The sequence below is a fragment of the Chelonia mydas genome, chromosome 25 (assembly GCF_015237465.2).
Source record: "Chelonia mydas isolate rCheMyd1 chromosome 25, rCheMyd1.pri.v2, whole genome shotgun sequence".
In the NCBI taxonomy this organism is placed as follows: Eukaryota; Metazoa; Chordata; order Testudines; family Cheloniidae; genus Chelonia; species Chelonia mydas.
The window spans coordinates 8668107-8687152 of NC_057858.1; the positions used below are offsets into that span (position 1 = coordinate 8668107).

The 19046-nt window shown below is 44.1% G+C and overlaps 1 protein-coding gene across 8 annotated transcripts in view; it reads left to right on the forward strand.

Annotated features, from left to right (window-relative positions):
* KDM4B (lysine demethylase 4B) overlaps nt 1–19046 on the forward strand; it is a 215546-nt gene that overhangs the window by 35000 nt on the left and 161500 nt on the right. For all 8 annotated transcript variants that reach the window (XM_007072095.4, XM_043535975.1, XM_043535976.1 and 5 more), the window contains 3 exons: nt 724–899; nt 3722–3836; nt 7815–8008. In XM_007072095.4, coding sequence (XP_007072157.1) covers nt 724–899; nt 3722–3836; nt 7815–8008 — 485 coding nt within the window. The remainder of the gene's footprint in view (nt 1–723; nt 900–3721; nt 3837–7814; nt 8009–19046) is intronic.

Genomic DNA, 19046 nt, shown 5'->3' on the forward strand with positions numbered 1-19046 from the left:
CTGTTCTAACTCCTAGTGAAGGCAGTGGGAGTCTTGAGTTGGATTGGGTCCTATGCTGAGGTATTCCACAACATACTGCTAACTGGGGAAATTCCTTGTGATTTTCACTAGGTTTTATCTCCTATTTTCCATTTTGGGGTAAAATCAGAGTCCTCATGTGGAACTTACATACTTATAACCAGAAAAGAAGCAAACTACTAACTGAGCTATACCGAACAATAGCAGTCTTGTGAATCTCCCCATTTTTAATTTTTTTCCCCCAGGGAGAGGATTATGTCACTAGAAATCTCTAAAAGGCTCTGAAATCAGTAGGTGTGGGTACTGTCTTGTAATAGGGCTGATAATGGATTTATTACAATTTCTTTGGGTGGCAGGAGAGAAAAAAATGCTACCTTCCAGGAAAGAAGGATATAAACTATTTTGATGTACAGTGGAAGACTAAACTAACTTCAAAAAATATTTCTCACCATTGAACTTTGCCTGGTGCAGCTCCATCAGTGGGAGGGCTTGTAGTAGACGGGCTGCCAGCGTTTTAACCACTGTCACCTAGACCTGCTCTGAGCAGGGTTAGATGACATGATGGTTAAAATGCATGTGGCTGGTCTATAGTAGCTGGAGGACTGCAGCAGTGTGAAATATGGCTACACTAGCATTTGTCTTAGCAGAAGTTAAGTGTCTGCATGGCATAGATGTGACTTTTGTTTTTCTTTCCTCCTCTTTCAGGTGATTCCTCCCAAGGAATGGAAGCCCCGAAAGACTTATGATGACATCGATGATATGGTCATCCCAGCGCCTATCCAGCAGGTGGTGACTGGGCAGTCAGGGTTATTCACCCAGTATAATATACAGAAGAAACCCATGACGGTGGGAGAATACCGGCGTCTGGCCAACAGTGAGAAGTATGTATTTGTTATGAGTGACAATCTGGTGCGGCATTATGGATTGGGAGGGGCAAATGGAAAGCCTTTCTTCTTTACAAGCTGGGAAGGAATTGCAGCCAACCTTGTTAAATTGTAAACATTCTGGTGGGAATGGCTTGTACTTGTAGTGTTTCAGATTCATAATTGGAGGAGGTTATGCTGGAGCATCCTTGTATGTTCTGCCAAATCAGTGTCGGAAGGCCCTGTTTGATGGCTGTCTTCTCAATGGATATAGATCTCACTGAGAAAATGGGTATGGGATCCATAGAAGGATTATTGCTTCTGAGGCTCTGGAGCCATTTATCTTGGCACTGTGGCTTGCCAAACTGGTAGCCACATGGAGAATGTGCCACATGTGTTTTAGTGCCTAGATACAATGCTGATGGCCTTGGAAGTGTGTATGCAAGCGTTTGTGGCATGCGTGCCTCTCTAAATATGTGTTTCAAGACACTGTGTGGCAATCACTTAATCTCACCCAACTCACCAGCTATGTCCTCCTTCTAAATTTGCACATCCAGAGCTGTGGAGTATCTTGTTCTTTGGTTCTGGGAACTTTGATAACAGTAGGATCAACATAAAAATATACCTAGTAGAAAAATGTATGTGTAACTTGTATCCTTGATTTGGTTCAATTCCCCACTGCTAACAGGCTCCTTTTGGCAAATTACTTAACCTCTATGCCTTATTTCCATTTTACAGATGGGAAACTGATATTTCCATACTTCACATAAGTGTTGTGAATACATATTTTTCAATATATGAGAGGTGCTTATGTACACAGAGTTCATAGGCAGTAAGTTTTATGTATCTAAAAATTAAAAGCAACATGCATATTGAATAACCTGAGCATCTCTTTTTTTTTTTTTTTTTAAGTTTAGTCCATTTAAAAAAATTTCTTCAGAAACATTAGCATTGGAAAATGACTAATGTAAAAGAGGAGGAGGCAGTTGTGTTTAAGCTACAGGATTAGGAGCAAAAAGAACTGGGTTCTGTTCCTAGCTTTCTCATTGACTTACTGTGTGATCGTGGGCAATTCATTCACCTCTGTCTGTCACAGTTTTCTCCATTCTGAAATGGGGATAATACTTCTATATCAGTGGTCCCCAAATTTTTTGTGGCACCCCCCTTACCCGTAATGTAATCTGTCTGGGGGCTGTGGCTGGGGGTGGAGCTGGGGGCGGGCCAGGCTACGGAGGGAGGGCCAAGGAATGGGGCCTTGGCTATGGGTGAGGCTGAGGTTGGAGCCAGAGTGGATTTGCGTGGTGCTCCCTCCCCGCCCCTGGTGGGGGCCGGGAGCAGGGCTGGATTGGGGGCCAGGTCAGGACCAGGAGCTGAAGTTGGGGCCTGGGCTGGGGTTGGGGCCAGAGCTGAGTTTTGGGCAGAGCAGGGCTGGGTGGCGCACTCTGCCTGCCCCCAGTGGGGGCTGGTCTGGGCCCTACTGTGCCCCTCCAAATGTTGCTTCGGGGCATGCTCCACGATTTGGGACCACTGTTATGTATCTTCCAGGAGCATCGTAAGGCTTAATTCACTGATGTTTACAATGTGCTCTGAGATCAGCGGATAGAAGCTGCTATAAAAATGCATTAGCAGTATTGTAAAAAAGCAGAGAGGGAACTAAGCCAAAGCTTATGCTCTAATAAATTTGTTAGTCTCTCTAAGGTGCCACAAGTCCTCCTTTTCTTTTTACGGATACAGACTAACATGGCTGCTACTCTGAAATAAGCCAAAGTACACTCCCACTCTAAAACCAATAAACCAGTTGCAGCCTAAGTTCCATCTAAGGTGCACGGCCGCGCAGCTGCCTATTAAGCGCTGCACAGGCGCTCAGGGCTGCGGCGGGGAGAGAGACCTCTCCCTGGCCCTGCCACGGTGCCCTTCCCCGACCCCAGCCCCGGACCTGATGCAGCTGGGGGACAGGTGCCCCGGCCCTGGCCCTGGCCCTGACCCAGCCCAGCCCAAACCTGCCACAGCTGGGGGACAGGCGCCTGACCCAGCCCGGTCCTGAACCTGCTGCATCTATGGGAGAGGCGCCTCTCCTCCCCCAGCTCAGGTGCTGCTGCAGGAAGAGAGAGCTGGGGGAGAGCAACCTCTCTCCCCACTGTAGCCCTGGGGAGCCCCACTGCACCCCAAACCCCTCATCCCCGGCCCCACCCCAGAGCCTGCACCCCCAGCCGGAGCTGTCTGCCCCAGTCCTGAGCCCACTCCAAACCCCTCCCCCCACCCCGTGCCACATTAATTTTGTTATGTGCACCAATGTGGAGGTGACGTGTCTCACACCTCACCTCCACATTGGTGCACATAACAAAATTCATTCCGCACATGGGTGGGAAAAATTAGAGGGAACACTAGTTGCAGCCAGTCAGTTACAGTAGGCAGAACAGAGTGGTCAACTAGGTGTCCTGATACAGGTTTCTCTGGGTCTGCTGAGTAGCTCAAAGTATAGAAGACCATAACTGTACTTGCTTAACATCTAAATGTCCTCTTCGGAACCCAGGCCTCTATTCTGGTTGTAAGGCATGTTTAGTCTGAGATAGTATTTTAATGGCTCCACAAGCTCTTTTCTGTACTCTGGTTATAAGTTGGTATAGCAGTTCACTCTGGGACTGATTATAGCACCACGGCACCTTTCCTCTCCACTACCTACTGCTATGGAGAGTCTGCTGCCCAAACCATAGCTTCCAGCTATTCCTATGCTAACCTCAAAGCTGAGCAGTTTATTCATTTATGCAGTCTCTGCTGAACATAAATTTCTAAGGTCTGTGACTTTTCCTAAACTCTTAGCTTTTCCCTTTGCTGGTCAGGTACTGTACTCCTCGTCACCAAGATTTTGAAGACCTGGAACGCAAATACTGGAAGAATCTGACGTTCGTCTCACCAATTTATGGGGCAGATATCAGTGGCTCGCTATATGATGCAGTAAGTGCGATGTACATACTTTTCAGCTGCTTGTTAGGTGGACCATAACATTTAGTGCATACTGAATAAATAGCAATAATACTTCATCTGCAACGCCATTCAAGAAAATGGCCACCCCGTTAGAATGGAATCTCCAACCAGATGGACTCTAGGAAAAGCAAGCACACCTGCCACCTTCCCTTTTCGGGTGGGTTTTTTTCCTTTGGAAAAGCAGCCAAAGGGTGAAATAGCTTTCTGCTGAAGTGCTGTGGCGATCCGGAAACGCAATACTTCAGGTCTTGTGCTCATAATAAAAAATTATCTTCACTATCTTTAAATACAACCTTTGAACTGAAAATAACACTCATTTTTGGGTAGACAAAGTAACGGAATATAAACTGATAAATCTCTTATTTTAATACGTCTAAAATGTTTGGTTAATCTGGATAGCTTTGTTTATAAGCTAGTATTTTAGAATCTAAGTATCATGGCAAATAAACAGATGCTACATTATATTAAGTATAAAGCTGGATTTGACCAGTGAAGGGTCTTTTCTATCCCTAATATCTGATTTTTACAGACTTCACCTATTTGTAAACTACCTAAAACTGTAATTCAATCTGCCACACTTAATAAAGGGTTACTAATTTTTTCTCTTTAAATATGTAAATGAAGATTTATATAAAATATTTTAAAATAACTTCTAAACCAGACACAAATCTATAAAATATTTAAGTTATTAAATATCTATATTTTTTTGTACACTGAGGTGGGATTTTCAGAAGAACTCTGCGTTGGTCTACCTCTGCTCCTGTTGAAGTCAATGGTGAAAACATCAGTGGAAGCAGAATTAAACCAATGCTGAAAGCTTTTGAAAATCCCATGCTGGATGTTCGTATATAAACCATTTTAGCTTCATGGATGAGTAGGAAATTTTGTTTGGATTTCTAATTCTTCATTTTGGGTATAGTTGTCCTGTACGCTTGCCTACACTGAGCTGGGATAAAGAGTGAACACGTTTCACGGGCTAGACCCCAATGTGCAGACTCCAATATCCAGTTGGAACTACAGGGGTTATTTAGGTAACTGTAATATCTCTTTTCAGAGGAGTGGACGCTCTTTTTATTGGTTGCGAGTGTACTACTTTTGTGTGTTCACTGGGGAAAGTAACTAGATAGTGGTTATAGAGAAGTTCTAAAAATCAGAATAAGGTTCTCTTTGAAGAGAAGAAATATACAATGGTCCCCTCATGCTTATTTCCTTTTGAGCTGAAAACTGTATCTCTGGAGTGTTGACTGTCTGGTTGTAATATTTAGACAGTTAAAATGAGATCACACTGTCAAATGTGTAGTGCTTCTGTGTACACAACAGAGCAAACATTGGGAACAAACATTTTACACTCGAGCTTCTTGACTGTATAAAGAAAAATCCATCCTCCCCACCCCCCCCAATCTGACTTGAAGTAAATATACATTATTGAGGCCTTCCACAGCAGTGGTTACTCAAAATGTTTGTTGACTTAGATGCATTAATATTAGTATCTCTTACATGCCTGTGGCATTTTCCAGTGATGATGACCTGGGCCAAATATAAAGCTGATTTTTTTTTTTAAAGACTTTTCAAAATTGATTTTTGCACCCGTATTTGAACCTTATAAGTAGTGGTTATTTACTTCAAATAAACAGATAACTTGTAATTGGTTTACCAGGCATTTAAATGTATGCGCATACTCTTGGTAACTGGCTTTGTCTAAGTATTGTGACAGGGTCGGGCCAGATGGCTACAGGAGAGTAATAGAAGGCAGATATATTAGCTCCAGGTTAAGTAGGTCCCTTTTCCCTGGGTAAGGTAACAGGGAAGGTTCCAAATAATCTGGAACCTTCTGGAGACAATTAAGACAGGCTGATTAGAACACCTGCAGCCAATCAAGAAGCTGCTAGAATCAATTAAGGCAGGCTAATCAGGGCACCTGGGTTTAAAAAGGAGCTCACTTCAATTTGTGGTGCGTGTGTGAGGAGCTGGGAGCAAGAGGCACTAGGAGCTGAGAGTGAGAATGCGGACTCTTGGAGGACTGAGGAGTACAAGCATTATCAGACACCAGGAGGAAGGTTCTATGGTGAGGCTAAAGAAGGTGTTGGGAGGAGGCCATGGGGAAGTAGCCCAGGGAGTTGTAGCTGTCGCACAGCTGTTCCAGGAGGCACTCTAGACAGCTGCATTCACAGGGCCCTGGGCTGGAACCCGGAGTAGAGGGCGGGCCTGGGTTCCCCCCAAACCTCCCAACTCCTGGTCAGACACAGGAGGAGTCAAACTGGACTATGGGTTCAGAAAAACGTCCAAACTGAGGGCTGCCGTGAAGCTCCAAGGCGAGCAAATCCGCCAATAAGCGCAAGACCCACCAAGGTAGAGGAGGAACTTTGTCACAGTATTTATGTTGCTCCCATCACTGAGGTATTGAAATGCTCAATTATGTAGTTACGTGACACCTGTTGTGCTACTTCCTTTCATGTTTTTTACTGGGATCCTTTCTGTGGTGCTGTGCAGGTTGATGTAAAAGTGGAATCAAGGGACACTTACCTTTAACGTGTTCCATGTTTCCGTGTATTGCAAAGTGCATTTGAATTGGTCATTGGCATAACAGTAGAGCTACCTTTAACGTGGTTGTGAAAAAGGTTTAATTTAACAGTTAGCCTTTTAAACTATGTTAACTTAAATTGCTTTTCAAAAGCAATAGTGTGGATGCAACTTGAATCTCTACTAATCCTATAGGTGCTGCAAGCAAGCTGCAGCAGGTATTTCAAGAACAATTTTGAATACATGTGGGGCACTCGGGCAGGGGGAGAGAAAGGGTACTGCTAGCTTCCTTTTGGAAATTCTATACTCAGTCAACCTTTACGCTACCAGCTTGTGCTCATCTGTGGTCTTACCAGACTTTACTGCGATGGAGAAAACCAACTAACAGGAACTGTTAAACCTTTTTCTCCCCACTGTTAATTCTCTTATAATCTTGAAAATAGAAAAATTCCACATCCCAATTTTGTCTTTCTGACATCTCTATGCCAGCGTTTGAGGTGGGGCACTGTAATTTACTTTGGCTTTGCATGTATTCTCATTAATTAAGGGCACTTTTGAAAGCATTGCATCTAACTGTCTGTTCAGTAAAGGACTGCTGCTGCTTTAGAGCCATCTACTGGTATAGGCACTATACAGTCCAGTGCACTTGATCAGTGTCCCCAAAGTGGATCCTTCACTTGAAAGTTATTTGAAAAGAGCATGTAAATTTACTTTACTGTTACTTAATTTTATTTTTCTGATTGAGTCAGTTTCCCAGTGGTGGAGCCCCCACAGAACACACATGCCTACTCTGGAGATAATGCAGCTTCTAATTAAACACTATCTTGAAGCCTTACCAAAAAGTAGCAAAATCTTTCCTTAGTGTATGGTGAATATTTATTTTAAAAAAAGCAAATGCATTGGAGTGATTGGAACTTAAAGGGATTGAATTAGTGCAGACACAGAAGCCTGCCTGGAAAACACAAGATGCTAGAATAAATTTATATCCAAATTTTAGGCTTTAAAGAGAGATAAAATTTTGGATGTGAGCCTTTTAACCTTTTTGTGTATCTTGTAGCTTTTGTAATCACTTGGGTGGGAGGAGATGTAGGGCATAAACTGCACTGTGTAAAATGTATGTATTTTTAAAAAAAGATTCATCTATTTATATGAAAGAGTAGCATCTAACTTCATATTAACCAAGATAAAAAAAATTGCAAGGTCTATCACTGTCATGTTTCAGAGCATGCACTGATCCCTCTTTGGGCTCAGGAAGTTAGCCGTCCTTTCTTTATGATGTGTAGTATTGTACCTATGACGTACCTGACTTCATCAAATTTTGGAAACAGGATACTGGAGCAGATCAAAGATTATCAGTCTGTTGTGCTAAAGCAGCTCTTGATATGTTTCTACTTTGACTATGCTGAATGGAGTCCTCTTGTCTTGTAGGATGTAGAAGAATGGAATATTGGGAATCTGAACACCTTGTTGGACATGGTGGAGCATGAGTGTGGGATTATCATAGAAGGTGTGAACACCCCCTACCTTTATTTTGGCATGTGGAAAACAACATTTGCATGGCATACTGAGGACATGGATCTCTACAGCATCAACTACCTGCATTTTGGGGAGCCGAAATCCTGGTAAGTGGATAGAATGCTGATGAGAGAAATAGTCATGAACCTGTGTCTCTGCTCAGACACTACCCTAACCTAATTTTCTATCTCTGTGTAAGGTCTTGTGTATCACCCAAGTACACAACCTTGATAGGAAGTCAACTGCTGGTAATTGACCATAAAATGAAAGTGAATATATTTGGTCATAAAGTTGACATCACTGTAAGTTAGTACCCCTTAGACTTCAGATTAGTTATACTAACATAAACAGCTTGCTGCTTTCATTAAACAAAAAACTCCTGAAAACCCAGTCTTACACTAGCATTCCTTTGTAGGCTATTCCAACAGAGGTCTACACAAGCTCTCTTTCCCCACTTTCTCTCCTACTTGCCATTTGAATACATTATCTTTCCTTCACTTTTCTATCTTGCTGTCTCACTTTGAAGCGTAAGTCCTGGCTCTGACATCCTTCTTTAAGGGTGTCCATAAGAGAACAGCACTCTTGGGGAGGGAAGGGGCTAAAAACAGTAAGAACTGTATTTCAGCAGTTGAGACTTTTTGTAATGAATGCACAGGATTGAAGTTGAGACACACAAACAGTGATAGTGAAACATGAGCACTGCTGAAACACTTCAGTACTGAAACACTGCAGTCCTCACATTTTGCTGTGGGGCAGAAGGCATCTGTTACCTTAAGCTTCTACGGTTGAATATGTAAGATATTCTCAATCTCTGGAGGCAGGTGAGGATGTTACTTCTTCCTGGCTGATTCTTAAATCAGCATATTAAGTATTTTTTGGAGGTGTTTATGCATCGCCTGGTTAGAACTAACTTTCTTTGAAAATGATCAGTAAATAGGGGTGAAATGGGGGAGTCAGGGAAGATGGAATTGAATAGCTTACAAAAAGTCTGTATATTTGGTTTCCACAGGCCTCCTTCTGTTTAAAAGTATAACCAGAGGGACTTGGCAACCCAAAAGAGTGATTTGCTGGGTATCTTGATGTGACTAATAAATATTGACATTTGCATGCAAATTCAAGCTTAAATGTCACAGTAAAGCTCTTGTCACTGTGCCCTGGCACTGGCAGACAAGATCTTCCCATCTCTCAACAATATGAGTCCCCAGTGATGCCACTTATCTCCAGGCTGATAGAGCCTGCGGGTGTATGAGAGTTACCAGGAGGAAGGAGCCTGTAATGAATAAATATGGTGGTCCTTTACAATGCAGAGGGAATGGGGAGGAGGGGCTGGTCTATGACACATTCAGCCATTGTCTTGGTGCAAATCTTTAATATCTGCCATTGGGTGATGCAAACTATTTTTCTGGCTCACCTGGCTTCAGAGTTTCTCTTATTCAGGCAGAGGTGAAAGGACCTACAGGAGCAGTTATGCACTCTGTGATAAACTAGTGTGACTTGAGGAGAAGTGGATCTCTGGGCTCTGAATAAAAAGTGACAAACTTTCATTTTAGATACCATCACATTGTCTTTGTCTTTGTAAGCAGCACATCCAAAATCATCTTTATTTGGTCCCTGGTCTCCACTAGGTGGTGCCAGAGTTGCATCAGAAATTTTTAGTATCCTTTAACCACAGCACTGAACATGAGGAAAGGTAAAGCGGAAGGTCTTTGTTCTGGTAGTCTAAAGCCACACCTGAGTGTATAGATGTAAGTTGCTGTAAAATGTGTGCTCTAAAATGCTATGTGCAGAACCCATATTTAATGAAAACAGGGTTTGCATTGGGGACATATGGTTTTAATGGTACCCAGTCACTCCTTTACACATTTGTGCATAGTCAGCCCCTTTTCCTTAGTTTCTTGAGTTTTTCATTCTGTACCCAGAAGAGGAGTGTTGCCTTCAGAAAACAGGAATGAGACCAGTTTATCTCTGAGAGAAACATAAGCCCAGCACCAGAATAGTAGCTGCTGTTTTGTATACAAAGACCCTACGCAGCAGCATTTGGATTTTGTGGGTGAAGGTTTAAGAATAGAATCTAGAGAAAAGCCATTTCTAACTGGCACTCTATGTGTATGAGGCCTGACTTGAAATGTTGCCCTTCTACCCTGCATTTTTCCAGTTTCACAAATTCTTCTTGGAGTAATACAAGTAACGAGCAGTGATGCGTATCAGAAGGGCAACCAGCTCTTCCTGTAAAGCTGTTGTGGCTTCCCTCAAGACCAGTTCTGCATTAAACAGTGGGATTCCCACAAGCTAGCCCGTTTCTGTGGGAGATGTGGCGCTTGTAGCTAAAGATGACTGTGTGTATGTGTTGCACAGTTATCTGAAGGAGGCAAAACAGAGAGAACTGAAAGCTCAACCTGTGTAGTAGAGCCAGCAGCTGCCAAAGTGCTTAGGGGGTTTAATCTGCTTTTGTTTCTCTCATCTTGCTCAGGAGTTGAGGGTGGGGGCAGGTGAAGCAAGAGGAGACCTGCAAAAACTGAATCCCAGTTCCTATTGGAGAAGTAAAGAGGAAACGCAGATGTTGGAGAGAACAACCATCAGACATTTGTGTGTGGGGTGGGGAAGAGAAATGATAAAACCTGCCTTTAAAGGGACTTACGAGATTTTGCGTGTGTGTGTGTTTTTTGGTTTTGCCCATTAAAATCACAGGAGAGTACTCTGCAACTGGTGGAGAGCTGATTGTGCCAGGTTTAGCGATGGAGCATGGATAAGATTTTAGAGTAACCCAGCCATTCAGTGGCTGGGCAGGTTTTGTATTGTAACCAGTTACATAAAGTAAATATTATGAAAAATAAGGATGTTGAGGTCAGGTCATGGGTTGGGCAAAACATTTTTCCGTTGGGCTGAGCTTGTTATATAGATGACAGTCTCTAACACAAAGGTAGATGTGTTGTGACAAGATGCCATTGCTGGTTTGGGAGGACTTCCGCTGTTCCCTTAAGCACAAGGCTAGAGCATGTCACTCGCCCAAGTCTTTTCCTCCTTGCTCTTCACTGTGACAGCTCCAATTAATGATTTCTGAAGCTCTTCTGTGAAAGCACATTGTCTGATAGAGTCTGGAGTCTGCAAACTGCTCTGAGCAGACCTGAGAACTTTCAGGCATGCTAGCCAATTCTCATCTCCCAGCTATGGTTGCAGTGCTGCTACAAGTCAGTCGAGGGAGCTCCTGAACTTCTGAGCAGAGACTCCTGCACAGCAGGCTGGCCTCGGAGATGTCTGTAATGATGGTTCTGTTTTTCTGGCCGCACCTCTGTGGAAATTTCCCAGCTTCCTTCATCCTTTTTATAGACTGTTCGACCCTGGTAGTGATCATCTTAGAGGCACCTCGGGGAATAGCAGGAGTGCAGAGAGTTACAAACTCTACCAGTTTGGCGCTGTGCTCTGCAATAATAGAGGGAGGGCTATTGTTAGGTTGTCAGCTAAAGATGTTTCTACACTGAAACTGAATGATCCTTTCTATATTGGTAGTCTTCCACCTGCTCGAAATAGTCCATCAAATAAATAAATATTCCCCCCCTCTATATCAATATTTTTCTTATCCATGTCATTTTTTTTAGGTTTCTTTAGTTTAATCCAGAGTGAGGCTGTCAGGTCTCTAGTGAATAGTCCTGCTTTGCAATGGAGGGGGATCTTGCCTAGCCTAAGAGGCGGCTGCTTCTCCTCCTGCCGGGAAGGGGGCAGAAATCGGGCTGACTGAGGTTGCCTCCCAGACTCTGGCCCTGGTGGTTCTGCTGGAATTATCCCCCTCCAAGTTTTACTTTTCAGGGGACTTGGTAAAGGGAAGAAACCCTTCAACTCTCCTCAGGGAGGGTGAGGAAAATTTGGACTGTGGAAAGTCACCTCCGGACTCTTTCCAGTGAAGATAAAGTGAAAATGATAAGGGTCTCACAGGAGAGGGAGGTATGTGATATGATATGGGAGAGAGATTTTGTGTGGATGAGTCTCAGAGGGGAGTGTGCCCAGAAGAAGTCACTGTGGCGTAGCCTCTCCATTCCTCTCCCCAGAGATTCTGGGGTAGGTCAGCCTCCCACAAAGCATGGATTGTGTATGTTGGTATGGGAGTTACAATGAATGTTTGCATTTCAGTGGATAAAGATGACTTCTTAGTACCCTGAGTATAAGCTGTTTGGTTGTACAGCTGCTTGTTTTGTGTGTGTGTGTATATCTATTTCATTGCATAGAAGCCCTGGTGCCAACACCTCCTTGTGTTACTTCACTTTGATAGACTGAGCAGAACAAACTGTCGCAAAATCAGTTCCTCCTTCAGTCTTGTTTCCAAGGGAAGCAGATGAGAAATGTTCAGAGTAAAGTGAAGTGCGCAGACAGTGGAGGGTCATCCGGTGATAAGAGAGAGAAGACGTCAAGAAGGGCAGCTTTCTCTCCGCTTCCAAACTCTCACTAAACAATTCCCTGGGTCCCTCAGCTTCTAGATCAGGGATAGTCAATTATTTTTTGTCAAGATCCAAATTTCTTGGTTAAGGTATAATCAAGGATAGACTCCAGAGAACATAATAATACAACGATGATGATGATGACGACTAAATAAAAAGATTTTGGGGTACATTCCAAAGTGTCTGGCAGTCCAGATTTGACCCACAGTCCACCTATTGACTTACCCCTCTTCTAGGTCATCATAACACACACACCCTGGAAGAAAAGGCGGGTAACAGTTCTGTCCTCAGCTGGTGCTGTTCCTGCTGTAGAGATAAACCCAAAGGGGGCAGTGTGTTTTGCTTGCCTCTTATCAGAGAAGCTTGATCGTGTCTCCTTTGATGCCCCAATGTTCAGATTCATCTGTAGCGTGTTGTGATGACCATGTGGCTGTCTCAAGCCCAGCAGAGGCCATTCTTTGAGGTGTGAGGTAGGAAGGGGTCACCTGGCCTCAAACACACATTTCAGGAAACTTTGAGCTGTTGAGTAATTTCATTTTAAGCTTCACAGTCATGGAGCTGCCAGATTGAGTCTCTTGCTTGCATGTCTCTCCCTAATTATAATATACTGTTCCTCTTACATTAGTAGCTTAATTACAACCTTTTCATAGTCTGTCTTCATTTTCTAAAGTTTGAATTTATTCCAGTTTACAGCCTGTATTAAACCTCTTGTGGTAGGAGTTTTTACTGTATCAATTATACGTATTATGTATAATTACCTTATATACCCATATGTGGAGCTTTAAAATGCAGCAAATTGTCAAATGATGTTAACAGGAGACTTGACTTTATAATGACAAAAGCAACTAAATTGAATGCCAAGACCAATGCTCTCTGCTCATCACGCTCTGCTGAGGGATGTCTTTTGTCTCAGCCTTTGTGAACTCAAAAGTTTGTGTTGAAGAGTGACAATAGCAATGCTACAAGGTGCCATATACTGAGTTTATATAAGCTCTCCTATATCCTATGTTGAAGCTTGGTCACTATATCCACTCAAAGCTGCAGTAGCAGTCATGCACATTTAAGGTACCTGAATCAGCTCTTGAGGGGTTAACACTGCTTTGCACTATCTGTTGCCATCTGAAGATTTCGAAGTGCTTTCCAGACATTGCCTTGAAACAGCCTTCTGAAGTAGGTGAGTGTTAATATGTACCCATTTCACAGAGCAAGTTAGTAGCAAAACTGCTATCGTTGGTTCCCTTTATGCAGCTTTAGTCTGCTGAGATACAGTTAGAGAATTAATTCCTCACTTAGAGGGTGCAGTTAATTACAGTCGAATAATTTTGAATTGTGTTCTGGGCTTTAGAAAAGCTGGCCATTGAGGTTAAAGCTAATATAGTCGTTAATCTACCCTTACCCTGAAGTGCACATATAATGAGTTACATTTGAAATATGTCACTGCCCTAGTATGAAGAATTCTTCAGTACCTAAACAAGTCCTTAAATTGTGAATGAGTTTGGTACTGTGGGTTTAGTTGGTTATGTACATGAGACGGTAAGTCTCATGCTGTTAGGCAGCCTCAGATCTGTGGTGTGGAGCCCACTGTGTGTGATAAGGGTGTGTCTTAGATGTTCTGAGAGCATCACCACGTATGAATAGTTGCACTATTTGATCTTTTCTTTTCTTCCAAACACCAATGGAATAACATTCTTTAAAACTTTCTCTCCAAAAACACAGCTTGAGTCAAAGCAATGGGGGAGGATGCTTTCCCTGCATAGGATAAATCTCTGTCCACAATGGTCAGGAAAACCATATGAGAAACTTGCTTGCCTCAGCCATGTTTAGACAAGGTTGGTTCTAACTAGCCTGTTTTTGATCCCAGCATTGTTAGGGCCTGAATCCCCATATTTTTCAGTGGAGATGAAATGGGAAGATACATTTGACAAATGTTTGATTCTGTGCTAAGATATTGTTTATCTGGAAATGGAATGTATTTGAGAACCCTCCTTCCTTCTTTCCTGACCAGTGGCATATACTGTAGCAGCTGCAAATGGAAAAGAGCTGATAGTTTTACTGCAGATTTTTTTTTCATTATTGTCTCAGGGTGCATTGCAGCTGTCTTTGCCAGAACCCTTGCCCTCCCTGTCCTCCAGGATAGAAAATGTTAATCCCTTGGGAGTGATCTTGGATAAAGAAAATGACCTGCCTAATGCTGTTGTGAAGCTCAGCTATGCCAGCTTCTTTCCTTCCCTGTTCTAAATGCATAGGCAGGACATTTTATCCTTGCTTATCCCCATTTCCCCTATGTGATGTTCTTTACCCCCCATCCACTTTAACACACCCTCACATATGTTGCAATTTGCTTTGAGCTTGGTGCAGTCTCATTTAAGACTGCTGGGTTTAGTATTTGGTACTGAATTGTCTGGCAACAGGGGAGAGTTGGGAGGGGTATTTGTCCCTTACCCCATTATTGCCTTCTGATTATTACTCTCTCAAGGGGACCATAGCACAAGGATGTTCAAATGTTAAATCAATCATTTGTGATGATCAGACTTGATTAGTGGGATCCCTTTAACCCCGTAGGCTCTGGAGAGCATGCGAGTCTCTTAAGGGTAGATTAGCTGAAAGCTTGAATGTGCCTGTTGACCTTTAGGAAACTGAGAACACTTTAAACGCGTTGCACGGAGAATTTTTTCCTTTGATTCAGCTTCATGTAGATATTTCTCTACTGTGTTTATTTTCTTCACTCTTTGCTTTGGGAGATTTTCACAAGAGAAAATAATTTTTTTCCCCACTGACACCTTCAGCAGCCTCACACAGGAAGCATGTAGGGCTGGCTTGTTTTAGTATTTGTGCACTGCGCACTTGCATTGTTTGCATGTTCCATTCTGGCAGGAGAGATTTATGGGTGTGGGGAAGTAGAGGGAAGGCCATTCAGGCAGCGACAGGAAATTTGTGAGCTGCAGGGAGCCATCCAGCCACCGTTCCTCCATGCAATCTGTTTTATGGTTCTGCAGTTTTGGATGGAGGGAGGGTAGAATTTATGGTGGTGATTGATTTATGGATTAGCCGAAGCACCATTTGCGCTTGGGGTGATTTGCCAAAGCAAGGCTCTTTTCAGTTGATTGGGGGGGACGGGGGAAGGGATGGGTAATGCATATTCCTTTTATTTCTTTCAATGGAGGATATTAAGAGGCAGAGCAACTTCTCCCTCTCCCCCCCCCCCCCCCCCTCCTTGCAGTCACCCAACTGTGTTTGGTTAAAGCTGCTCTGGAATGGGGATTCTGCATTAAGAATCTGTTCGTGCATGTTGATCACTCTGGGATTCATGAAAGGAATGATGTATTGAGATGCAGAGTTGCATCCCCCTGTAATTCAGTGATAGATGGGAGGAATGCAGCAGAGAGTTATTAATACAGGCTTTCAGGCTTCATATACCGCAGTCATTAGTTAATCAATACAAACCACACCATACTGCTAATATTCAAACAGACCTTCTTGCAGGCTCCCACATGATGTCTGAGCAGACACAGTTTGGCCTGCAGGTGGTGCTGTGGTGAAGGACACAGTAATCATGTGAAGCAGGAGCAGCACTGTGTTTACGGTTTGTTCTTAGGACCCAGAGAATTGGTGTATAATAGGGAGGTTGAAGATTGGATGAGTTGAATGGTTTTAATGCCATTAGGGAACCAAAGAGTTACCTATGAGGAATTGTTATTCAGCTCTTGAACTGTCACCCTTGTTTCTTTCCCCAGAGCAGGAGTCAACAGTTGAAACAATGGGAAATTCTCTTTACGCAGATAAACGTTTAAATGATTGTGTTACATTGCTGTGGACATTTTGGAAACTGATAATTGTCCCAACAAGTACTCTGCATTAGGACCCAGGTGGTGCCCCCTATGTGTTCTTGGGGCAAAACCATCAGAGAGACTCTCCAGCCAGTAGGAGCAGCCAAAGCGGAGAGTGTTGCTCTGCAGGGGAGGATGTAAAAGGGGGCCCTGCTGGGCCACCCCTCCCCCAGCATCCCCACATCCCTAGAACGGTGCAGGGGAGATCTCACCACACACTGTGCGCAGGTGGTGCCTCCCTTCCCCCACAATGTAGCCTTGAGGAAACCTCGCAGAGAGGAATCAACCAGAGGTTCCAGCTTTTTCAGAGCAGCTGTAGAAGGAGCCAAACCAGGGGCCTTGGGACATTGAAAGAGTTACTTACGGTTTTGACTGGGCATCTTGTTCCCCAAGTTGATTGGCTGTTTGCTCTAACTCCTCTTCCTTCAGTTGCTTCACCTCAGCTTCATTCCACACCTGCCCTCTTACCCTCTATTCTGTTCCCCTCCTCCCACTTCCCTTCAGTGTTCCCTCTCCCCTTGCTTTTCTTTTCATTTAGCTGATCATCTCATAACTACCCCCCCATCCTTCAAAAATAAGGAGCTAATATGACATTTCCTGTTATTGCATTGTTCATTTGTCTTGTTATACCCCTTTCCCTGATCCTGTACCTATCTTGTCTGTTTAGGTTGTAAGCTCTTCATGGCGAGGACTGTCTACTGCCGTGTTTGTACAGTGCCTAGCACAGTGGGGCCCCTCCATTCTTGGTTAGTCCTAAGGCACTACTGTAATAAACTTAATAATAATAATTAATGATTTCATTTCTTTTTCTACAGTGGTATGTCTCAATGCGTTCCTGTTCTGCTGGCTTAGTGTATAATGCATGAACTGCCTTCTCCCCCAGTACTAATAATTCATCACAGCTATGTAGTCCCAGTCTGGATTGAGAAAGGCCCATCTCTGATGAGAGAGAAGGCTCTTGCTGAAACTCAATCTTCTGTTTTGCAAGTGCCTGCTCAAAGCTCAAACCTGATTTGAAATGAAGATCTGTGGCTCCATGTGGCAATGGCACGTGGGCTGGCTAAGACTGAAAGGACCCATCAATGGCACTGGAGGACTGTTTTAATTCATGGCTTCTTAATATCTGGGCATGAGTCAAGTTTTTCTCTTTACTCAGAAGAGGATATTGATCTAGGATGGCACAAGTGCAGTAAAGAGTAGTTTAAAATAGCGGAATTCCTACAGTGTCTGATATTTATAGTGCTCTACACGAACAAAGTTCTATGTAAAAATCAACCATTTAATCCTCCTCCTGTGTGAGGAAGATTATTAAAAATGCACTTCACTAGACGTGGGGGGTTGGGAGCCATAAAGGAACCTCTCATTGACCTGTATGTTGTTTGGAATACTTCTGTTTCACTCTTCAGTGCAGTGGGTCACTGGAGCAGGGACACGGACTCCAGACTGGAAGGTGCTATTGTCGTGTGAAAGGATAGTTTGTCACAGCAAAACCCTCTGATCTGTAAAGTTCCTGCTAGAATGGGCTGCTTCTCCTGTTCAGATTCATTTGAGATAGAGACAGAGGCTTCCAGATGAGGCCACCATTGCAAATGGAGAGATTTGGTTTGTTCTGGTGCAGGTATTTATTCTATCTCCACTCCAAGAGCAACAAGGGGAGAGCATGCATTTTTCAGTGCCCAGTGAAGGGGACAACTCTTGCAGGCCAGTTGGTACAGGATAAGAACATCTGTTAACGTAGTGCCAGGCACTTAGTGGTCTCCCCCCACAGTGCATGTGCATAATTCTGGTTAACATTAAGAGTTACATATGCTCATTAAGGGGGAAATAGATCTCTTAATCTTTCTAGACTTTCTGCCAATAAACATTGCACTGCTTCTCTCTGTGCTGCACTTCAACTCTGTTCTACCCCATGAAATGGCTGTTGGAAGTATAGGATAGTGTTGTGGAGGGTTTTTTCGGTAGCTTTTATAGGCATTTTAAAGTGCCTTACTGGTAAGAAGGAGGCTTCAGTTAGTGCTGATAGGTTGTAAGGGTGAATCTGATCTTGTAGTCCTTAAAACTAGGACTTGGTCCAGAAGATAAAAGAATTGGAAATACGTGAAATGTGAGTGCACTGTTATCTAACACACTGGTTAATAACACAGGTTGAGGTTTTTCATTTTCATCCATAAGAATTTATTAAATTTCCTGTTGTGGGACAATGGATGGAGGTCTCTGTGTTAACATCTCCCTTAGATACGTGGCTTCATGCGGTGACTAAAGGGGCCAGCGTAGCCGGGAAGCTGTAGAAAGTGCACAGCGGAGGTAGCGCTCTTTGGCTCTCCCCTCACAGGGACTTCACCCTCAAGTTGTCCACCTCGTCCAAATCACTCTATCGTCTCAGATAGCAAGGGCTACGGGGTAGGATCTTGTGCCTGTAGGATAGACAGGATTGTATAGCAGGGATGGGCAAACTTTTTGGCCCGAGGGCCACATCGGGCTGCAAAACTGTATGGAGGGCCGGGTAGAGAAGCCTCTCCCTCCCCTCCCCCCTCCCCTCCCCCCCCCCCCCCCCCCCCCCCCCCCCCCCCCCCCGTTCCCCGTCCCTTGCCTCCCTGAACCTCTGCCCCATCCAACCGCCCCCTGTCCCCTGACGGCGCCCCTCCCCTCCCCCCGAACCTCTGCCCCATCCAGGTGCCCCCTGGGATCCCTTGCCCCTTATCCAACCGCACAGCCCCCTTACCATGCTGCTCAAAGCAGCATGTCTGGCAGCTGAGCAGCCCGGCCAGAGCTAGACACACTGCCGCTCTGCCCTGCAGGAGCGCGCAGCCCCACCGCCCAGAGAGCTGCCCACGCGGTGGTGTGGCTGCAGGGGAGGGGCTGGGGCTAGTCTCCCTGGCCGGGAGCTC